The sequence below is a fragment of the Dermacentor andersoni genome, chromosome 1 (genome assembly GCF_023375885.2).
Source record: "Dermacentor andersoni chromosome 1, qqDerAnde1_hic_scaffold, whole genome shotgun sequence".
NCBI classification, from domain to species: domain Eukaryota; kingdom Metazoa; phylum Arthropoda; class Arachnida; order Ixodida; family Ixodidae; genus Dermacentor; species Dermacentor andersoni.
The window spans coordinates 30,891,590-30,914,331 of NC_092814.1; the positions used below are offsets into that span (position 1 = coordinate 30,891,590).

Below are 22,742 nucleotides of genomic sequence, written 5' to 3' on the forward strand. Positions count from 1 at the left end.
ACAGTAATAAGTGCAACAAAAATATAGAAAAGTAGAATACAATACCAGCTTGTACAGTGATAATGACATTTGTTGTAAAAGAAACATGGTCACGCTGGCAAGCTTATAAGGTGGCACCACATACAATATTTACTGTGAAGAAATGGAAATGTTGACTGGCAAACGAGAGAGAGGTCGGTTGTTGATACATTACCAGTGGGAACTAGTATGTGGCATAAATGAAATAAGATGTGTTTTTTATGTGTGTGTGACAAAGAGGGGATACCGCTTTGTACTGGGGGTCAGCTCATATGTACTTGTGGATAGATGAGCTCACTGTGCAAGGAATGCTGGCAATCGATTTTGTGTAAAAGGCAAAGGCAGAAAGTTTCATCTATAGGTACTAAGGTGACATGGACAAAGTGGATGTTCTTGCAAATGCAGTACTACATTGAGCTCCCAGTGGGATGTGAGGTGGAGGTTCAGCATGACTTGTTATCAGCTGAAGCTGCAGTCTAAGCAGGATCATATTGACAAGGTTCCACTTTAAAGGGATATTAAATTAAAAGAAAGTATTAAGTCAAGCTAGATCAACAGCATATTCGTCTAGAAGTCTATCATAGTTTTCTGCATGCCAACAGTATATCAGTTTCTTGCCTAGGAAATTGTCATCGAAGGTCCCGCTGCTGCTTTTCAATTTGAACCCCTCACACCAAAGCAGAGGACTTGACATCATCTCCACGTGACCACCCTCTATGCCGTTGTTATGTCTTTTGTAAACTCTTTATTTAGCTCTATATACGAAGCGTACTGCTTGGTGGGTGTAGGGTGTACAGCTTGCGTGAGTCACTCTGTGGCTCTGATTGGGTTCAGGTTACCAGTTACGGTCCCTTGAGCCCTGCTGCCGGAGCCAGCAAGGTGGTTAACTGCCACATGTTGCCGCCTTGGTCGTTGTAAGCAGAGAAAAGTGATGCTGTTTGCAATGGTGGGTCACGGCCTGTCTTTGTGAATCTGAGGTGCTGACACCACACATAAGAGGGACTATCGTCGACAACAGATGGTGCCGCACCGATTTTATATTTTCCTCATTATCTCACTTACAAGGGCTGTGTTTTCATTACAACTGAAGAATTCATTATTACAGAAGCATAATCCTTCAATCTAGCTCGGCTTAACATTTGCCTTTAGTGTCCCTTTAATGTATCAGGTCGGAAAGGCACATCAAGCATGACATTTTATTTATTAGTGCTTTATAGCACGAAAAGCATGAGTGCTCATAAAAGTAACTTGCTTTCTTTCAGGATTGCTGTGTTCTCAATCAAAGTACTCCGGGATGAGCGCATCTGTGTTGTTGCTGAACAGCGGCCAGACTGCACTGAGGAGGAGGTGAGTGTGTCAAACATAATGAAGGTCACTTCAAGTGGGAAATGTTTTGCACAGATTATGCCTGAATTTTAAAAATGAGAATTTGAAGTAGCGTTTGCCAAATGGATGGAATTTATTTTGTCTCACATTGCCTGGAATGTCCACTGCATGCTCCCATCTTGTCAGTTATTCAACAGAGGCATGTAAGGAAACTATGTCTTTTATTTAATATTAAAAAAAAAAAAACATTGGATCAATTTTGTGGCCTTGGTGTTGGTAACAATGATGAAAGTGTTGTTTTCTTGAGCAAAGGGAGCCTGCTCTTGCTCTTTTATCTTCTGTTTGAATGTGCCTGCTGCAATTTCCACCGGCTTATGAAATGTTGGGCATGTATAGCTATTGATGGCAAAAATGGTGCTTTCATCATCATATGGCTGTTTGCTAATTGGTTGTCTGAGCCCAGCCACAGATATGGTTCGGCTTATTTTATTATCAATAACCATGGCTACCAGTCAGGTGCAAAAAAGGCAGGGAGCTTTGGCTGTTTCAAGTTCTTACTGGGCGCGAGCAACCCCTGCACTAATTTGACCGAGCATTGCACGAGGCCGTGGTCACCGCCCATGCATTCAACCTTATTTCTCAGCAGGCATAGGTACTTCCGCATCTGCACCGTAGTGGGCACTTCATGTGGCTCTTCGTCCGCCGGCTCTTCGTCCTCGTCAAGCCACCAACAGTGTCAATTAGTATCTCCGCATCCATCACTGGGGCGACCATGGGAGTAGCAGTGTCAGCCAATGCGAATGTCTCAAAGTTGCCTTCTACCTCTTGGCCACCAATTTTATGAACAACCTCGTACAGATCGCTGCAAGTCCTTTCATCGTCAGGGTCACTGACAACGGCGCTGGAAAAGCCGGCGTGTGCAAAGCAGTTGGCGACCTTTGAAGGTGCGAGTTCTTTCCATGAAAAGTTCAGCAAATGGATCGCACCAAGCAAATCAGTGTTGTACGTCTTGCTGGCGTCATACGCTGTGAGCATGTGCTGCAAAAGAGCCTTGCGGTACAGCTTCCGGGTGGGCTCAATGATGCCCTGATCCATTGGTTGCAGTACCACGGTTGTGTTTGCAGGCAAAAATTCCACACCGATCATCTTGAGGTTGTCGTTCTTCCTGTGGCTTGGACAATTGTCAATTATGAAAAGCACTTGCCGATTCTTTGCATCGAACCATCTATCCAAAAGGTGCACGTAGCCTTCAAAAATAGCAGCAGTCATTCATATTCGCTTGTTACTTCTGTAGATGCATTCCTTGGGAATAGTTGCATTTCGGAAGCACTGCAGCTTGTCCGCCTTCCCCAGTATCAGCAAGGGAAGCTTGTCCTCACCTGTTGCATTGGCGTCAAACAGCACCATGACACGCTCCTTGCCCTGTTTTCCTCCGGATGAGGATCCGCCAGCGGTAGTCAACGTGCAATTCGGTAGCATCTTGTAGAAAAATGCAGCCTCATCTAGGTTGTAGATGTCTTTGTCTTCATACTTTTCAAGTAGAGCTTGGATTCAATCTTGGCGCCATATGTCTACAGTGTCACGGTTCATGGCTATGCTTTCGTCAACGATTGACTTTGAGGTCAAGCCATATCGTTTCTTGAACTGCTCAAGCCAGCCATTGCTGCACTTGAAATCTTTATGGCCCATTTGGAGGGCGAGAGCTTCAGCTTTTACAGTAAGTGCAAGTCCATGTACGGGGAGATTTGCACTCCTGGCATTCCTCAGCCACTGTAGAAGTGCACGTTTCACTTAGGGGTATTTCGAATCACGATTCCTCTTTCTCTTCGCCGAGAAGCTCTTTTCAAAACCATCCAGCACAGCTTCCTTGTTTTTCAATACAGTTGATAAAGTAGAGGGCAGTATGCCTAATTTCTTTGTGATGTCAGTTTTCCACCGGCCGCCTTTTTCCACTTCTTTTATCAGCAGAACTTTCTGCTCCAAAGTCTGACACTTCACCCGGAGACTGACAGAGCCATTTATCACTGTAGACAACAAAAGCACACGCGAGGCACACCTAAAGAAGCACTCTGAATAACATACAATCACATGGCCTGCAGAATGGATCCAAATGCATGCACCGTCGACGCCGAAGTGACTGAACGTGGCAGGCGATGCAGAAAGCAGAAGCTTCAAAATGTCGTCAGGGCATCTCGCTTTCCTCATCAGTGCACGCTGGTGATGGCGACGGTTGCGATGGCGGGCTTGGCATCGGCTGGACGTGTAGCGGAAGAAAGGCGATCAGAGTTATGGAGACCAAGAAACAGGAACTGCAGAGAGCACCCGTTGGTGGAAGATTGTGCTTGGGAGGGCAGGCCAGAAGAGGGCAGGCCAGAAGAGGGCAGCTTTATAGGAGCAGCGACGTCGAAACTGGCAGCGAGGAGGTGAGGAGTTGACATCAAGGCGAGTTGTTTGGACTGGTGTCCAAACAGCTTGCAGACTGGAAAGAGAATGAGGAGGGGGAAGGCAGTGGCCGCTTTTATAGGGTGGGTGCAGAGGTCACGGAACACTACGAGAGTATTGCACTGGAAAACACCTCAAATGCCATGGCTCAAGTCAGAGGTTGTGTTTGTTGTGGTCTAAAAACGATTAGCCGCTCATTGTGGGTAAGCAGCGCGATCGTGAAAATTGAACGTTTTTGTAGTAGGGGCTTTGCATGATCACTGGGAAATTTTTCCCGAGGTGTGCAGCCGTGAAGTTAGCAAAACGAGTTTTTCGGCACACCGTTGTCGACGACACTGTGCTAATTCTACGGTTCGAGTGTGGTGTTGGCACACCGTCTCGTCTGCGCCATTGAAGAATGTCTAGGAACAAAATTCAATTACCCTACCATGCATTTAGACTGCTTGTCTAAAATTGAATGGCGCGAATTGAGCATGACCGGCTCAAGAAAAACACCGGGGAAACACCAGCTTGCATTGACCCGCCATGTTGACAGTTTGACTCGCTGCTGGCAATGCTTGGATTTTTCGTGTTTTCGACAAGTTATTGGTCAATTTGCACTGACAAAAGTGCAACGAAGCTAGGGGCGATGTTTTATTGCGATGCAGGCCAATTACAGCGAGCGGTGAGCAACTTTCTAGACCGGCTTCCCCAAGGTTATCTTCCCGATTTGTTAACGTAGCTCCTCGCATTGAACATGGCACTTAATCTGAGGGACACTTCCTTTGTGCTTTTCGGCACGTTTCACCATCAGAAGTGCTCTTTAGAGTGGTAAAACTTTGCATTTCGAGCGCACCCCATGGAATGCTACGGCGCAAGTCTGCCCGCGGTCATTTGGCCACTTTTCGGCACCCAAGAGACCACAGTTTTCTGGCATTGCAAAGCATCAGGAAAACTTTATTTTCGTGTGGATTCTATCACGGGGGACACCAGCGATGTGATTGTGATCGAGATTAACGGTTCGGGCACGCTGCACCATGGAATTTGACAGCTTCCGTTTGCTCCGCAGTAAACAGCTGGGAGCACTCGGCACTCGCTTGATACCCGTTAATAGGAGGTCATCGGTCATGGGTTTGGTACGTTTGTGGCCTGTTCTGTGCCTGCATGAGACTAATTCGTCGGCAGTACTAATTTGACACTGAATGCGCAAAAGGGTCACCGCTGCTGAGCGGCAGCAATGCCTCCGCTTGCCGCTTCGCTCTAAGCGGGTCAAGCTCTTCATGTGCTTCGAATAATGTGACTTAAAATGCATGCGTTTGGGTCGGGACTGGAAGAAATTTCGAATAAAGTGATATTTTGAGTAAAGCGATTTCGTTATAAGGTAGGGTTACTGTATGTTTTAGCACGTGTGAACTTCTGATGGCATTGCATACAAAATTGTAAATGAAAATGAAAGAAAGGTGTCTTTCTTATGCTTTTTTCAGAGCTTTCAATGGATGAGCAGAGTCCTTCAGGCTGTGGACAGTATTCACCAGGTTGGAATCTACTGTCTGGCTTTAGTGCCACCAAACTACCTACCAAAGGTAATTTGCCTTTCTGCTTCAGTGCAGTATACAAGCAGGTTTATCCTTAGAAGTGTTCGTACATTTAAAGGAAGGTATAGTATTTCAAAATGGTGTATCATATAGAACGAGGTCAGTATAGTGTTGCAGCATGCTGTCTGCCATATTTAAGCTGTGTGCAAAGGGTTTTCAAGCTGATGCCAACATGTCTATGAAATGCAAGAGTAGTTATGCACTTTACAATGTTATGTACAGAGTTTTATATCTGCATGTCCACAAATCCCTCTTAATGGCTGAATTAACCTGGAATAGTTCCCCCACCTCTGCTTTCCCAAAGCTTGACAGTTGTGGTCAGCCGTGTGCACCTAGTTCTTTACCAACAGTCAGCCTGCCTTCAGAGAATGTATTGCTTCTGTCCTTATGTGAGTGCATGCAATAACATGAGTTTGTATCAGCTTACTATGCTGTACAGGCATTCAGGTTGGCCACAACTTTCCTCTTGAAGGCTGTTGGTAAGCCCTGTGAGCACCAGCTTTGGTTATTGGGATAAGACAGAGGAGATGGGGGAGGAAGGGGAAGGGGTAGAGAGAAAAACAACAAATAAAATAAAGAAAGTGTGGGGGTAAGTGTACAGGACTGTCACTGCAGTGCAAGCATGGAAAATTTGATGTTTGCTGTGCAGCAAGAGACCTATGATAATGATGCCATAACACTTTAGACAAAACACTTCATGGTTGTACTAGACATCATGAAACATTTTTGGCATGTGAAAAACAAATTGTATGCACCAGTGGGCAGTGTGTGCTGGCATGGCTCTTCCTGACAAAAATACACTGACAGTGGTCCCTTCCTTCATCTGCTTTACAGGCACACATTATCATAAAATTGTTTACATCTCACCAGAGTAACTATCTTTTTATTAAGAGGCAATAAATTAATGCGCACGACAGAATACCGGTGCATTCGTTACGTTATTCCATTTAGTGTGAATAGCATTCTTGGCATTGTCTAAAAATGTGGGCCTAACCTTGCTCATAGCACTATTCAATAAAAAAAAATGCTTTGAAATTTTTCTGAATTAATTTTCATCTCAAAAGAATATTATTTGCATACTTTGATATTGATATTTTTCAGTTGAACTGAAACAGGTGCCAGGCATACAAATCATTGAAAGGCAAGGTAGCAGCTTCATATGGTTAGGGTTTAACTTGCTCACCTTGCTACCAGTAACAGTTTGGCATGCACCTTTGTACCAAAAGCATTTGCGTGGACAGATATTAAAAGAATCTTGAATCTGTGTCTACCACTGAAGTGACTACTCAAGCACACCTTGAAAAATCAGCCCTGAATTGCAAACTGCTTCTAAAGAAGCAGCTTCTACAGTTGATGCAGCAATATTGTATGGTTAGCTTTGGTTTCATACACATTTAGGAGAAAGGAAAAAGAACTAATTTTATTGTGTTTTATGCCGCCAGCAGGCAGAAAGCTTGTCAAGTACATTTGTGCTTGGCCTTTGCAAACAAGTATAATAATATCTACTCGATTATTCATTCAGCTATGCATGTTTTGTTCACATAATATGCAATTCAAGGATCCTCATGAGGCAGAAATGGGTGGTGTTCTTGTGAACTGTGCATTTCCAATACTAAACAACTTTATTGGGGTGACATGAGTGATTTACATTGCTTTCTGTGAGCACATAAACTTGCCACTAATTCTTAGTCACTGACTGTTTAAGACAGTGAATGACATCCGTCGGATGTGGTTTATTGATACAACTGCCAAGATGGTGCTTGCGTGTGCCTTCGCCTCACATGTTCTCGACTTCTTCTTTCTCGACAGTTTTCAACACACTCCCGCGGCCACGTTGCACTTCTACGCTTCTAGAAGGTAGAGACACTGCGCAGGACATCGGACCTGCTCACCGACAGTACTATCAGGAAGGGGACCACGCAATACCATCCCTTCCTTGAAACGCCTTAACGACATGGCCAATCTTCCATGTTTGAGATGGCATGTTTATGGCCTCGACGACAAGATCGCCAGGCTGTTAGTTTGAAGACAGTGTCGGCTTGCTGTATTGAGCAGAGTGTAGGAACAGGAAATGTCCCTTCTTCCTCCGTTTCCAAAGCCCTCGAAGAAGCTTTTCTGGATACCAGACTCATCGTCGGGGCAGCTGCATGAGCCGGCGCAGCTGCATGTAGCAGTCCCTCTCAGTGATAAATTGCCAGCTTTACTCGAAACCATCCGAGTAGTGCGTCCCTGGTAATGTTTGGTCTCCTCACTGCAGTGGCAGTAGGAGGAGTGGTGATGATTGTGCTGCAGCAATTTGTGTGTCTGTTACACTGTGTGTGCAGTGTAACTGGGAAGAATGTACTTCTCATCACAGAAGTCGGCTTGTATCTGGCGACTGACCTTTGACGCAAGATCTGCGTACTTTGTGCGCTGGGTGCTTTAGCCTCGTGCAAGTCTGTAAGGGTGGATGAGCGGTTCAGAAACTGGTTTCTTGGGCATCCTTGTGGACTGTGACCTCTGTATCTGTTGTGACTCAGGTGACCTTGCTCTTTTCGAAGGCTGTTCTCTGTCATGGTCACTGGTCCCTTGACAGTTTTCGTTGAGCCTACTCTCTTGCTCAGTGAAAACGCTATTTCCAAAGATGGTCGATTTTATTGTAGGCCTGTAGTTGTTCTCGAGAACTCTGAACGAGTGGTCCACTTTAGTGTATTGTGTTGGTGACTCATTCATATGTCGCATGTGATCATGGTAGATGGACAGGCTGCACCTAATTTCGAACACGGGCTGGAACGAGGCTGACTGGGGTCATCGACGTTGTTTTCCCGGCGGTAGAAGGCCGGCTTCTGTTGTGTTTTTCTGAGTCTAGATACATGTTGAGTGGCGTGGTCACGTTGATTATACAGTACAAAGCAGGGTAGTCGTTCGATACAGATCCGGCAGCCAGCACTAATGCTGAAGGTCTGGCAGTGGTAGACAAGGTTGGCGTCGCCCCTGTCTTGCGGAGGTATTTTTCGGTAAGCACCTTGTACGGGAGGCCTGGCTCTGTTCTCTGCTCTGCTTGCACCTGCAGGAACTTCATGACCTTTTGTACCACCTCTTGCCACAACATCAAGAGTAGACCCGTCGTTGGCCTCAGTCTCCTTCATGCGTTGACGGTAGAGTATGGCGATGTCTTCGGGGAGTGATCGCATAAGTACATGTTGAAGTATGATTGCATATTCTGACGCTGGAACCGTGAGGCTGTCGAGGCAACTTGTATGAAAGTGCACCTTTTCGTAGAGTTCTCGCAGCTGCGATACCTGAGAAGAGCGATCAATGGGCGTGATGACAAGCAAACTGTCAATGTGGTCGTCAATGAGGGCCGTATGACATCTTAACCTCTGTCGGAGTGCTTTCACTGCTACTGCGTAGTTCGCTTCTACCAGGTGCACACCTTCGATTGCACACTTCACAGTTCCAGTTAACTGTAATTTTAAATACGAAAACTATGTCGGACAGCTCGCGGTTATTCTGAATCGTGGCCTCAAAATTTCCCAGAAGTTCTGCCACTCGTGAAGTTCATCGGAGAAAACAGGTGCCTGTGGTTTCAGGAGGGCAATTCATTGTATTGGTGCTCAGGAACTTGCTTGAGTAGAGACGCCTTGGGTGGAGGGTTCAGTCACAACGCTCTGTGTCGCGCTGTCTCCAGCCCTTGCATCAGAATTCAAAAGGAAGCAGACACAGCTCATGGTGTTGTGGACCTTATCGTGGTACTCCAGAGCTACGGTGGCACCCGCCTCATACTCGTCACCGTCGCATGAGGTCGGTGATCTTGTTGATCGCTGCAAGCACCAAGTTCTTGTCCTGCAGGTCATTCAAAATAAATTGCCGGTCAAAGAGTCAAGGATGCACGGCTTGTAGTACTTCGGTGGCGGATGAGATGAGCCTTGTAGCAGCGGCTCAAAGTATGCCTCTTCTGCATCGCAGTCGATCCAACATCGGTGCAGGACGCCAGTCTGCTCCCGGGTTTCACGGCACCAAAAAAAAAGACAGAGACTTAGCTTGTCGGATACAGTTTATTGATCCAACTGCCTGGATGGCACCAGCATGAGCCTTCGCCTCATGCGTTCTTGACTTCTTTCTTTACAGTTTTCAACACTGACCAACTATTAACTGCTGGCCAATAAAAGCAGCTGTGCAGAACAGGGACAACTGGTGTTTTGATGTTTGGAAAATGTTTGATTCATATAGCTTAACTGTGATGTCTGGAAGACCTTTGTTTAATCAAATCATACCTGCACAGTTTCCTGTTGGTTCAAACAAGCCTGGCAACAAAATGAACTACACTCGAAGCTCGTTATAACGAAGTTAAAGGGGAAGCTGAAATTACTTTATATTCATTACTTTGTTGTACCAACTATTGGTATGCACAACTTTGAACATACAAAGAAGACTACAGCTCCGTGACCTGTCGGAATGCTATGCGATGCAATGAAAATTCAATGAAATAACAATAAAAGGCTCTCTAGCGTATGCAATGCAAGATGTTGCAACCATCGAGAAAGACTAGGAGGGAGCATCACGTAACAATCTTGAAGGCTATTCAGAAAAAATTTAGGGGACTGAGATGATGGGAAATAGGCACTCACGTGATAGGCAAGCGGTAGTTTTAGTTGGCTTGCTTTGGTTGCGTCTGCTGTGGGGGTTCCAGAATATGTGCACATAGTAGGCGTGACAAATGCATGCTGAGGTTAGTGAAAGAATTTAAGCATGTGAGGCAGTCAAGTCTGTGTTATGTCAGTCAGAAAATGCACCGAACCACCATACATTATGTTTATGCGGCTTTACGCTGGCTCGTGCCTAGTTCACATGATCTTGGAGGTCACACCTTGAGTGCATCACGGTGCACCGCAGTGAGAGAGGGAAGTGGAGACACTGGTATTTAGCATGCCGTGCGCAGGATCGTCAATACGTGGCACAGCGCAGCTAGGCGGGGCCTTTGAGATGGCGATCTTGAAGATTGCACCTAGCTTTGCCAGCTACATGCCGCAAAGAGAGAGAGAAAGATATGATAAGCAAGAAGTGCTGCTTGTGCACGGCCACCATGCGCACGGCCACCATGCGCACGACTACGTACGGCGGTGACTGCGCACTGAACGCGTGGCCATGATGGCATATGCGATGCTGGAATTTTGACCTACCGTGCCGAACGAATGCGGAAAGGGATATGCTCGGTGCACAACGGTCGATATTTTTGGTTTCAGAGACAAATTTCGTTATATCTCTTGGCAGAACAATTTTACTTCGTTAAAACATGGTTTTGTTATATCCCATCTCATTATAATGAGGTTAAAGTGTAAATGTCACTTGGAAAGCTGAAAGATGGCCATGTCCAAGAAGTGTGGCTGCTTCTAAAAGAAGAAAAATAAAAAAAAAGAAACTGTGCAAGGCATCCATATTTTGGTCACCGTTATACATTGCCTCTATAAAGTGTGTGGCAGCCTGATGTTAAAGTCTAAAGTCAGTATGTCCTATAATTTACTGACTATACAGTTAGATTTTTCTGTTGTTGGTGATGTATCGATGAACCTGATGGATGACATGCTCATGCTGTCTGGTGTCGGAATATTTTGCAGACGCCACTTGGTGGCATCCACCTGCCTGAAACCAAAAGGCGTTTCCTTGAAGGCAGCCTGCACCCAGCTAATGTGCTCATGTGCCCACACACATGTGTCACCAACCTACCAAAGCCCCGTGAAGTGCACCCAGGTAAATGCCATTTCTGCATCATGGCAGCTATTAATTGCTCGTGCCAGGCTTTGCATGCACAGCTTTTATACTCCCTGTGGGATGGCTTCGTTTGCGTGGTTTATGGTGCTCTGCTTATCTCAGCTGCTCTCTCTAGCGGTGGCTCACTGTAGTTACCCCATTTGGCTCAGTAGCTTCTTTTTTGACCTGGCAAATTAGGGAACATTTGAATCCTCTAAGGATTGTGTCCTGCCTCTGTCTGTGATAATTCAGTGGAACATTGATGCACTGTTGGCTTCGAGGGAGACCATCATTTCATGCTCCTTTTCTTACCCATTTCTGCTAGGCCAGGAAGACGTTAGGTTATTTGCCTATTCCCTCTGCATTCCCTAAAAGTGTTCCTCGATCCTTACTTCACATTATCTATCACTTACCACCACTCTCTAAGAACACGGTAGCATTTTGTCTTGTGACTAGGTGTGTGCTCTTTGCTGTTAACACTGGTGTTTCACCTTTTGTAGTAACAGATTGTCTCATGTGTCTGCCTCATATCCATCTGTGAAAGTAAGCGTGTGTGCACTCTTGTTTTTCTGATCCTTGTGAAACTGACAACGTATCTTTATTTGTCATGCACTCCAGCGGACCTGTCACAAGATTCTCCAAGTAATGTTGTCCCCCTTTCTTCCACACATTGTGTTGCATGGAATGGCTTGGCTCATTTTATATTCCTTTGTTTCCACTTGATTTTGTTGCTTGCGTGTGCGTGCGTGTGTGTGAGTGTGTGTGTGCATGTGTGTGTATATGAAAGCCATATCTCAGTACTATCATCTGCACATTGTTGTCTTTACAAGTTTTCATAACTATCATGCTGGGTGCTGTTAGTGTGTTTTCATGGCTGTTGGTGCTGTCTGTGACAGGCAACATTGGCAGGTAACATCTGATTGTATGATATTATTACGTGTGGAAAGACTCAGACGAGAGAGGCTATTTACAGGCTATTTACAGGCTATTTACACTGGAGCCAGACAGCCAGGCCGACACACGCTTGCGCCAAGGGCCCAGCCCCACTTCATCGTCATTCTCGCGGTGGCTCGTCTCTTAAGCATCTCTCGATGCTATTGCAATACCAACCCCCCAGCGGCAAAAGGGCCGTCACAGTGCTGTTAAATATCCAAGGCGCGTGGAGAGTTGTAGGGGCTTGAGTCGGGCGACGTGGACAATGTCACTGGTTGTCACAGCAGAGGACGTAGTGGGCATGGCTAGAACGATTTCATAGGTGACATCGGTCACTTAGCGGAGCACACGATATGGGCCTGTGTAACAGGAAAGCAGTTTTTCACAAAGGCCAACTTTACGTAATGGTGACCAAAGCAACACAAGGGTGCTGGGCACAAAATGGACATCACAGTGACGGAGGTCGTAGCGTTGCTTCTGTTTGTCCTGAGACACTTGTAGAAGAGCGCGCGCAAGTTGGCGAGCATGGTCAGCATGGGCGATTACGTCACGGGCATAATCGCTAGTTGAAGCTGTGGTGGACGGAAGCACAGTGTCCAGTGGCAGCGTTGTTTCTTGGACATACAAGAGGTAAAATGGGGAAAAGCCAGCAGTTTTGAGACGGGAACAGTTGTACTCAAAGGTAATGTAAGGTAGAGCCAGGTCCCAGTCACGGTGGTCGTCTGAAACGTATTTCGATAGCATGTCTGTAAGGGTGCGGTTCAAGCGCTCAGTGAGGCCGTTCGTTTGAGGGTGGTAGGAGGTGGTAAATTTATGCTGTATTGAGCAGGCACGCATGATGTCATCAATGACTTTGGCCAAAAACGTATGGCCACGATCTGTTAGCAATTGATGCGGAGCACCATGCATCAAAATGATATAACGTAGAAGGAAGTCCCCAACATCAGTTGCGCAACTGATCGGAAGAGCGCGGGTTACGGCTTAATGGGTCGGCGTAGTTCGCTGCAACTGCAACTCACTTGTTTCCTGATGTAGATTCCAGAAATGGGCCGAGAAGGTCTAAGCCGACATGATAGAAGGGCTTGGCAGGGATGTCGAGCGGCTGCAAGTAATCAGTGGGGAGCTGGGAAGGCTTCTTGCGTCATTGGCAAAGTTCAAAAGCGGCGACATAACGTCGTACGGAACGGGCAAGGCCCGGCCAGAAAAAACGGCGACGTACACGTTCATAGGTTCGAGATACGCCGAGGTGTCCTGCTGTTAGTGCGTCGTGAAGCTCTTCTAGAACGGTTGAGTGGAGGTGTTTAGGTATTACAAGTAGGAACTCACAGCCGTCCAGATGAAGGTAACGACGGTACAAAGTACTATCGCAGAGGACGAAGAGGCGTAGAGTAGCATCAGCCAGAGAGTGTTCAAAACGGTCGATCAGTGCTCTGATGTAGGCGTCACGACGTTGCTCATCGGTGAAATGAAGCAACTGTGATACAGAGAATACGCAAGCAGCACTGGCAATATTGGAGGAATCAGCGTCGTCAACAGGGTATCGCGACAAGCGCGAGCGAGTGTCGGCCTGGCATTCTGGCACCAGTGTAGATAGCCTGTAAATAGGCTCTCTTTTCTGTGTCTTTCCACACGTAACAATATTATTCGTAACATCTATTGGCATGGCAACATCTGATTTCTATTGAGATAAAGATTATATTTATGGCTTACGGTATTCCGTGTGCATTTAAAAAACCAGTCTTTATTCACCTGCATTAAAAGGTGTTGGTTGCGTGTTTTTTTTGCTCTACCAGCGAACTGTACTTTAGATCTTGTAAAAAGCTTACCTAATGGCCTTTTCATCACTTAGGCCAATGCTTCTCAAACTTTTCCATCTTCATGGCACACCAAAATTAAATTAAAAAATTAAATTATGTGGCTTTACATGCCAAAAGCGCGTTCTGAATTTGAGGGTAACAGCAGATTTGTTGAAGGATGGTGGGAACACTGTCCTAGAAAGATTGGCCGCCCTATATACACAATGCCTCATTACCTCGAACGTACCGGAATCTTGGAAGAACGCTAACATAATCCTAATCCATAAGAAAGGGGACGCCAAAGACTTGAAAAATTATAGACCGATCAGCTTACTGTCCGTTGCCTACAAAGTATTTACTAAGGTAATCGCAAATAGAATCAGGAATACCTTAGATTTCTGTCAACCAAAGGACCAGGCAGGATTCCGTAAAGGTTACTCAACAATAGACCATATTCACACTATCAATCAGGTGATAGAGAAATGTGCGGAATATAACCAACCCTTATATATAGCCTTCATTGATTACGAAAAAGCATTTGATTCAGTCGAAACCTCAGCAGTCATGAAGGCACTACGGAATCAGGGTGTAGATGAGCCATATGTAAGGATACTGGAAGATATCTATAGCGGTTCCACAGCCACCGTAATCCTCCACAAAGAAAGCAACAAAATCCCAATAAAGAAAGGCGTCAGACAGGGAGATACGATATCTCCAATGCTATTCACAGCATGTTTACAGGAGGTATTCAGAGACCTGGAGTGGGAAGAATTGGGGATAAAAGTTGATGGAGAATACCTTAGCAACTTGCGATTCGCTGATGATATTGCCTTGCTTAGTAACTCAGGAGACCAATTGCAATGCATGCTCACTGACCTGGAGAGGCAAAGCAGAAGGGTGGGTCTGAAAATTAATCTACAGAAAACTAAAGTAATGTTTAACAGTCTCGGAAGAGAACAGCAGTTTATGATAGGTAGCGAGGCACTGGAAGTGGTAAGGGAATACATCTACTTAGGGCAGGTAGTGACCACGGATCCGGATCATGAGACTGAAATAACCAGAAGAATAAGAATGGACTGGGGTACGTTTGGCAGGCATTCTCAAATCATGAACAGCAGGTTGCCACTATCCCTCAAGAGGAAAGTGTATAACAGCTGTGTGTTACCAGTACTCACGTACGGGGTAGAAACCTGGAGGCTTACGAAAAGGGTTCTACTTAAATTAAGGACGACGCAACGAGCTATGGAAAGAAGAATGATAGGTGTAACGTTAAGGGATAAGAAAAGAGCAGATTGGGTGAGGGAACAAACGCGGGTAAATGACATCTTAGTTGAAATCAAGAAAAAGAAATGGGCATGGGCCGGACATGTAATGAGGAGGGAAGATAACCGATGGTCATTAAGGGTTACGGACTGGATTCCAAGGGAAGGGAAGCGTAGTAGGGGGCGGCAGAAAGTTAGGTGGGCGGATGACATTAAGACGTTTGCAGGGACAACATCGCCACAATTAGTACATGACCGGGGTAGTTGGAGAAGTATGGGAGAGGCCTTTGCCCTGCAGTGGGCATAACTAGGCTGATGATGATGATGATGATGATGATGATGATGATAGTGTGAGACTCTGGAATAATTTAGACCAGCTGGGGTTCCTTAACATGCACCTAAATCTAAGTACACGGGTGTTTTTACACTTTGCCCCCATCGAGATGTGGCCACTATGGCTGGGATTCGATCCTGTGACCTTGTGCTTAGCAGCCCAACACCATAGCCACTAAGCAACCACGGCGGGTATGACATACCAAATTATGAAACACTGCATCGTAATGCTAAAAGGGCCTGGGCGGGGTGACGAACTCCTTGTGCACGGCGAGGTATAACTCCCGCAAGCCGTCCCCGAAGTGACGTGCAGGTCACCTCTATAGCCGGACTCAAAGTCGTACTTTTCCCATTGACCCGCGTTCGTTGCGGCATTATGAACAGTAAATGTGAAACTGAAAGGGCTGAAATGGCTCTAATGAATCGGTGCTATACCACTGTCATGCATGCACTTTTTAGGATGACTGAAATCCACGAGGTGTTATTAGGTGTCATCCATATGCTTGCATAAATCAGCCAATTAGACACGTGCATTTCAATAGTGTTGTGTTTTAGTGGTCATTGAAAACAAGTATGTGAATGGGGTGGGGTATAAATTAATTTATGGGGACTTACTACACTGAAAATGCAAATTGAAGCCTCCATTTGCTCTAGTAAGAGCGTAGGAAGGAGCGAGGACATGTATATTATCTGGTAACGCGGCAAAGAAGCTTGGTATAAGTTACAACTTCAAAGAATAGGAGGACCATCACCTTGTTTAGTAGAATGCTTTGGGTCATCAAGTATGAAGGGATACTGTCATATTTTAGTGTACACGTGGCATTTGTATTAGCAAATGTGTATGTGTAAATATGCTGCAGGTATGTGTTCATGCCACACTGTAAAGTGTCAAACCACATGTGAATGAACAATCTGGTTACTGCTACGATTTGCTGTGTGTCAGTCCAGGTATACAGAGGTTCATAGGCAAATCCTATGGACCTTGCTGTAAGAGCACTCTGAGAATAACTAATTTGACATACTAGCAAAAATTTGAGTGGGTTGTGCCAACGTTTATATTGCATGACGACCAAACATCCATACATTTTCATTTAGCAGCAGTATTAAAAAAAAAAAAAAAACAGGGATGGCCAGTCCTGGTGACTAATTTAGTTTCTTGTTAGAGAAATATTCATTGTTTCTATACAAAAGCCTTCTTTGCATCTTAACGTCGAGCTGCAACTTGTATTTTGCTTTCATAAACGTCTCAGTAGAGAAGCAAACTTTGGATGAGTATGTCATATAAAAAGAATAAAGTTCTTATGGCTGTATGCACCTAAGGGTACTTATGGTTCTTGCCCAGGTGCAATGGTATCACTGGGAAGTGATGTAGCATTAATATGTATCTCGACCAATTTTGTTGCCCATTCTGGCTGTTAGATAGAATGTGCAGAGCAGTCTACGAGCTGCGATTTTCTTTACTGAACCGGAGCTCTCTGCTTGGTTGTGTGTTCTGAACAAATGGCAATGTTTTATTTCTTGAATATATTGGATATCTCTATTAATTGCAAAGAAGTTTTTACACATTTCAGAATAGCAGGTTGGGCATGACACCATTTGCTGCCCTTGTTTTCAAGTTCACTAGCCAGTTCTGGGGGGCTATTGTGTAAGAGTCCGCCTAGTGGACTGTCCATTTCAGCCGCTGCTGATTTGATGCAGCTGTGCGAGTGAGGAGTATACGAGCGGCCTTAGCCAATCAAGAACAGCCGAAATGGACAGTCCACTAGGTGGACTCTTACAGAATACCTCCCCATCATTCTTCACTAATAGGTTCCCTTGGTGGTCGTGACCAACAGTGTGAAAAAGACTGGCTGAAACTGTTACAGAGTTAATGCAGTAAAGATGACTTTGGAGGTGCATATTCGTAAAGGTATCAGAAATTGTTAGATGCAAATAATACAACTTTGTGGTAATTACAGCTAAGTCATTATTCTGTGCCAACATAGTTTCGAGGACTGCCTGCATTCAAATGATGCCAGTGTACATTGCCTGTAAGAGCACCACTGTAGGCCCTATTATTGTTTTCAGGGGCTATACTAAGGAGCTCCAATGTTGCTTTAAACCTGTTTATGTAGAAATAGCTGTGGACTTTCTTGACAATGAATGTGATTATAAAATACTTTTGCAGTCATGGCAAAAAATGATGATCTTTTACACACCCAACACACTTAATCAGTGAAGGCACACAAATCATGCAAACCACACGTGCACAAAGCAGTTTTATTCAGAAGTATTCACATCTCAGGAGGCCACACTAAAAAGTGGAGCTGATTGCTTGTGCTCATTGCTTGTTTCATGGCAGTGCTTTTGGCAGCATGATCCCTCCTGCTTCAATATATTCAGTACTATAGAAATGTGCTGAATAAAATAATGAACAACGGCTATTGACTTGTTCATGCCAAAACCTTTACAGCAACTTGATTTGTGCAGCATATTTTGCTGATTATGGTTGTGAACGCTTTATTCGCAAGTTACTTTCAATGCAAATGCCATCTATGCATTGTTATGCCACAAAACAAAGTGTAGCATTTCTTTCTTTTCTTTTTTTCACAACTTGTAATCTTGCTTCTGAATAAATTAGCAGCTTGCTAGGTACCTGCACAGCATTTAAGTATTTATTTGAGTTCTTACTTTATGTCAATCATCATAGAGAGCAAGCGCTACAGTTGGCACTGTGTAGCTGAAGGGACGAGTACGCTAAGTTGTAGTCTTGTCCTAAAAAATTTATTTTAAAAAATCTAGAGCAAGACTTGTAACTTGGAAATTCTAAAGCTTTTCCTAAATACATGTATTTCTTTATTCATCTGGGCTCTGGAAAGGGGCTACATTGTACCAACAGCTAATTCTTGGGTTGTTACTAGGCTTACTTGAAGCACTCATAATTTATGTGAGGCAATGAAAAGGTATGTGCTGACAGCACCTGGAGCCCTTTTCATTTGCAGTTTGTTTCGTTTCTTGTTTATACCTTTTACCTCAATATTAAAGAAAAAAAAGAAGAGTCCTGGGGTTTTACGTGCCATAACTGAAGCACACCATAGTGGGGACACCAAGTTTGACCACTTCAGGTTCTTTAACGTGCACCTAAATTTAAGTACACGAGCGTTTTCGCATTTCGCCCCCCATCAAAATGCGGCCGCCATGGCTGGGTTCAAACCAACGACCTCAAGCTCGGCAATGCAACACCATAGCCTCTAAGCTACTGCGGTGGGTCAATTACTTCAATATTCCTATTTATTAAAATAGGATACACATAATGTGAACAGTGGTGACAACCACTACATGAATTATTATTCCATACATAGTAGCCTAATTAGAAGTAGTTCAGAGAACCAGGCCCTGAGCTAAGATAGTATGATCATAATTTTCTGTATTGATGCTTGCAACACAAGTTTCTGTTAAAACTTGCTTTCATTTCTAATATTTTCTGCATGTGCATATGTATGTGAGTGTGCATGCTGGTGTGCTTCTCCTTTTTTCTTCCTTATCTGGCTTCTTATGGCTAGTGGCTTTGCATTTTTTGTCTTAGTAGCAAAGGCTGTGTGAAAAAAAAAAAAAGTAAACATGGCATGTGCTTTACTGACACAAATATTGGCTTTTTTCAGGCCAGTTCACAGTTCAGCTTGCTTTATTTGACATTAAAATAACCATTTAAGAGAAGTGTGCTCGACAAGAGGCTTACATAGCACTATGAGTCATTTTATTGGATGTAGCTTCATGGAGATCTTGCAGTATGCACAGTTGACTTCATTTTTATGAAGATAGGATATGGTCACCTTCACTGCAGCTGTGGCAACTTATGAATCTCTGTGGAAACAGAACACCATCTTATATGTCACTGGGTGTGTTGCTGAGTAAGCATGAGTGATGTGAAAGGATTGTGTGATGTGTGGTTCATGAGACAAAAGAAGGAAATAGGACTACCACTTATCTTGCTTCCTTGTTTGTCTCATGAATGTGTCCTCTTGCTGTCATAGTGTAAATTATGAGGTGTGTTTACACTCTAAATAACTTTTACACCATTTGGAGCTTATCTTGTCCACAAACAGTAATTGTCATCTAACTTGCGTGCACTTCCTTTCTTTGTCTCTGCGCCCCTATTACTTTCCTGTCAGGAATGCTGTGTCATCCTGATAATGGCATGCCGTTTGGGACATGAAAGTACCAGGTGTGCAGCGTTAAAATAAATTTATAAGGTAGTGTCAAATTTTTTATCCCTCAATTTTGAAAAGTATCAAGCCATCAATGAAGGACATTAAATTAAATGTGTGCAGATTGTACAACAAGCATGAGGTTGTTTCTTTTTTTTGCTTTATCTTTTTCCTTCTCTCATTCTCTTTTAAGCTTTTGCTGGAAATTAGATATGAATAGGAAGAATTTGAAAGGTTGTTTGAGGGTATCCTTCCATATTTCTGCATTCTGGGTCCTATGGGTTGAAGCAGGAAGGGACATATGTAACTATAGGTACGCCAAAATTTTGCATGTGTAATTTACACTTTAAAATACGAAAAATACATTTCAGTATCTTTGCATTGTTCTAATAATTGTGCAGGGTTACTTTTATAAAGAATCGAGCATTGTTGTAAGTGATGATTCGCATGAATTATACAATTTTTGTCATGATTGTGATTTCTCAGGTAGTTGATTACTTAGTTCTGTTTTTGCACCCACCTACCAGGAGTTGGAAGATGCAATGAAGTTACTTAATAATTTGTAGAATTAATGGCATATTAAAATAATGCAAGTGTCTCTTATACAGTATTGGTGGCACAAATAGATTTTTGATGTACTTTTAAGATGTGTTGAATACCTTTAATAGCTTGAGGTTTTTTTTTTTTTTCATTTCGTTTACTTGTCTCTTCTAGATATGATTAAAATGTTTCATACACAATTTGTCAGCTGGCAAAATGTTTACAGTGCTTTGTTATTTGTATAATTTGTCTGCTGACTTTTATCAACAACTAGTCTGTTGCTTCTGCAGTAGTCTTTGCAACTTGAAATGTGCTATCGTGTAGATTTTGGTTGTGACTTATGCCTGCTCAGCTGTGAACTGGCCTCTAGTTTGGGTGCTGAGTATGTGGTGGCTGTTTTAGTGGGTGCAGTGCGTCTGCATGGGAGGTGGTAAGGGCTGTTCCCTTCCAGAAGTGGGCCCGGCATCTGTGATGGTGGGCAACATGGTGCAAGGGGTGCGACTCGCTGTGGCCCAAGGACGGGACATTGGCATCATTGACGAGGACAGCGACACTGCCCGCAAGTACCAGTTCATCTCTGAGATCCTGCGATGGAGAGCCACTACCACAGCTGACCATGCTGTCTTCACTCTGCTCAATGCCAAGGTGCGATGCTCCTCTCCTGCCTTGCTGTTGTTCACACAGGAACTGTCACTGCAGCTGCAGTCTGAACTGTTTCATACTGAGTAGGCAACATTGCAAAAGCTGTGCAATTATAGTACTATCAATGAAGTCTGTGACTCCACATGTTTCATGGTGAACTGGCTTGGATGAGCTATGCCTTCTATAGAATAATGTCTTCATATATTATAGCTATAATGCATGGAGTTATTAGTGTGCTAAGTCATGTTTTTACGTCTTTTTTGCTTCCAATATCTTAAGCCCTCTGTTTTGGTTGAGAATACGGTTGGCAAGAATTTTAGTTCAGAATGCAATAATAGTGTAAGTGAAATCAAATGGATATTTTTGTTTTTGACACATAGTTATGCGGTTTTCTCTTAATTTAATCTCACCTACGTTTCTGAACACCATTCGTAGATGCCTGCACAACTGTCGTTTAAACTGGTTTATCTTTGTGGGACACCACCTTCGAAATATGATATAGTCATTTGTGAATAATCTGATGTGGACACTCAGGTCTATGGCCGAAGTTATATTGTTAACTTACATTAAGAATAGAATGCGGCCAAGTGCACTACATTAGAGAACGCCTTATGTAACATACAACAGCATAGAGCAGAAGCCATTTATTTTCTTCTAGCTAAGTATTAACCTTATTCAGTTCAATATCAATATGAAATTTGGAAGACTATAGTTCCTAAGTGTTTTAAGAAGCTTGGCTATCAGAACAAGGTAAGAAGCTTTGCTGAAATAAAATAATAATAAATCAATCTTACCTGAAGAATTTAACACCAATGCCATTTTGTGGATAATGGTTGTCATCAGCATCTTATAGTTGATAACCACTTATGGAAATAGTGCAGAATTTCTGAAATATAAATTGCTAGTTTCAAGAAACTATTTGATTGAAGTATTTGATAATTAGGAAGTTTGGTGCTCCCGAGAAGCTCGTGTGCATAGTGTCAACTTCAGTGGACAACAGAATTTTTGGGAGCTGCCCTAAAAGGTGCCACCAACCACTGTTTTTCCCTAACTTGGCTTCAGAGATAGTGTCATGTTGCTCCGGCTGGTAAGTCGCATGCGTCCCCTCACTTTACTTATAACTCTCCTGACATTGTGGTTTACTACAAGACATGTAAATATTGTGGCGGTGTGAAACCAATTTATATCTATGGAACATATCTTCTAAATTGTCTACTGTAGTGGACACCATGTATGACAAGAACACGTGGGAGCATTTTCTGTGTAGTGTAGCCCTTGGTCCTTTCACTTTTAGTTGGATTGTTTGTTATATTTGCCTCTTATTTTCATGTAGTATGACATTGTTTATTAAATTATCCAGCTGGATAATAGGAAGAAACAATCGAATGAGTTACCGGTAGCTCCTGCCGCAGCAAAATGAAGGCCACCTGTCAAAGCTAGTTTAGTTGCCGCCAGATGCGTTATGGCAATGTCAGTCATTCTTCACATCAGAAATGATGTGCAGAACAAAAATGTAAAATATTGTTTGGCAAGTGCAAAGCGACATAAAACTGCACAGAATGCAAGGTATCAAGGGTGCAGCCAGGGGAGCACACCCTATACCCAGCCCCGAATTTCTGCACATCAGGATACGTGGCATAAAGTGATGTGTGACAACACTTGCCTGCCCAGCCACCCCTTCCCTAAAATATAAATTCCTGGCTATGCCACTACAAGGTATACTTTCACATTACTGGCAAAAGTGATAGATTTTTTATTTATTTTTTTGAGTAACGTGCACTGCATGCAGAGTTTTGTATTCAAGCTTCTGTTTGTTAATGTGGTGGTAGGAACTTCACCTGCTTGAACAAAAAGCAGTCAGCACTTACACTCACTGAAGCTGGTGCACATTGTCCACTGTAGTGGACATTCTGTATCTTGTGAGATAAACATTTGAAAGCACACAAAGATGTCTTGTCA

At 43.8% G+C, this 22,742-nt stretch overlaps 1 protein-coding gene across 1 annotated transcript in view; it reads left to right on the forward strand.

Moving 5' to 3' along the window:
• DIP2 (disco-interacting protein 2) overlaps window positions 1-22,742 on the forward strand; it is a 193,013-nt gene that overhangs the window by 129,069 nt on the left and 41,202 nt on the right. Inside the window, 5 exon segments of the mRNA XM_050194228.3 lie at window positions 1,281-1,365; window positions 5,250-5,348; window positions 10,958-11,090; window positions 11,709-11,732; window positions 20,593-20,786. Coding sequence (XP_050050185.1) covers window positions 1,281-1,365; window positions 5,250-5,348; window positions 10,958-11,090; window positions 11,709-11,732; window positions 20,593-20,786 — 535 coding nt within the window.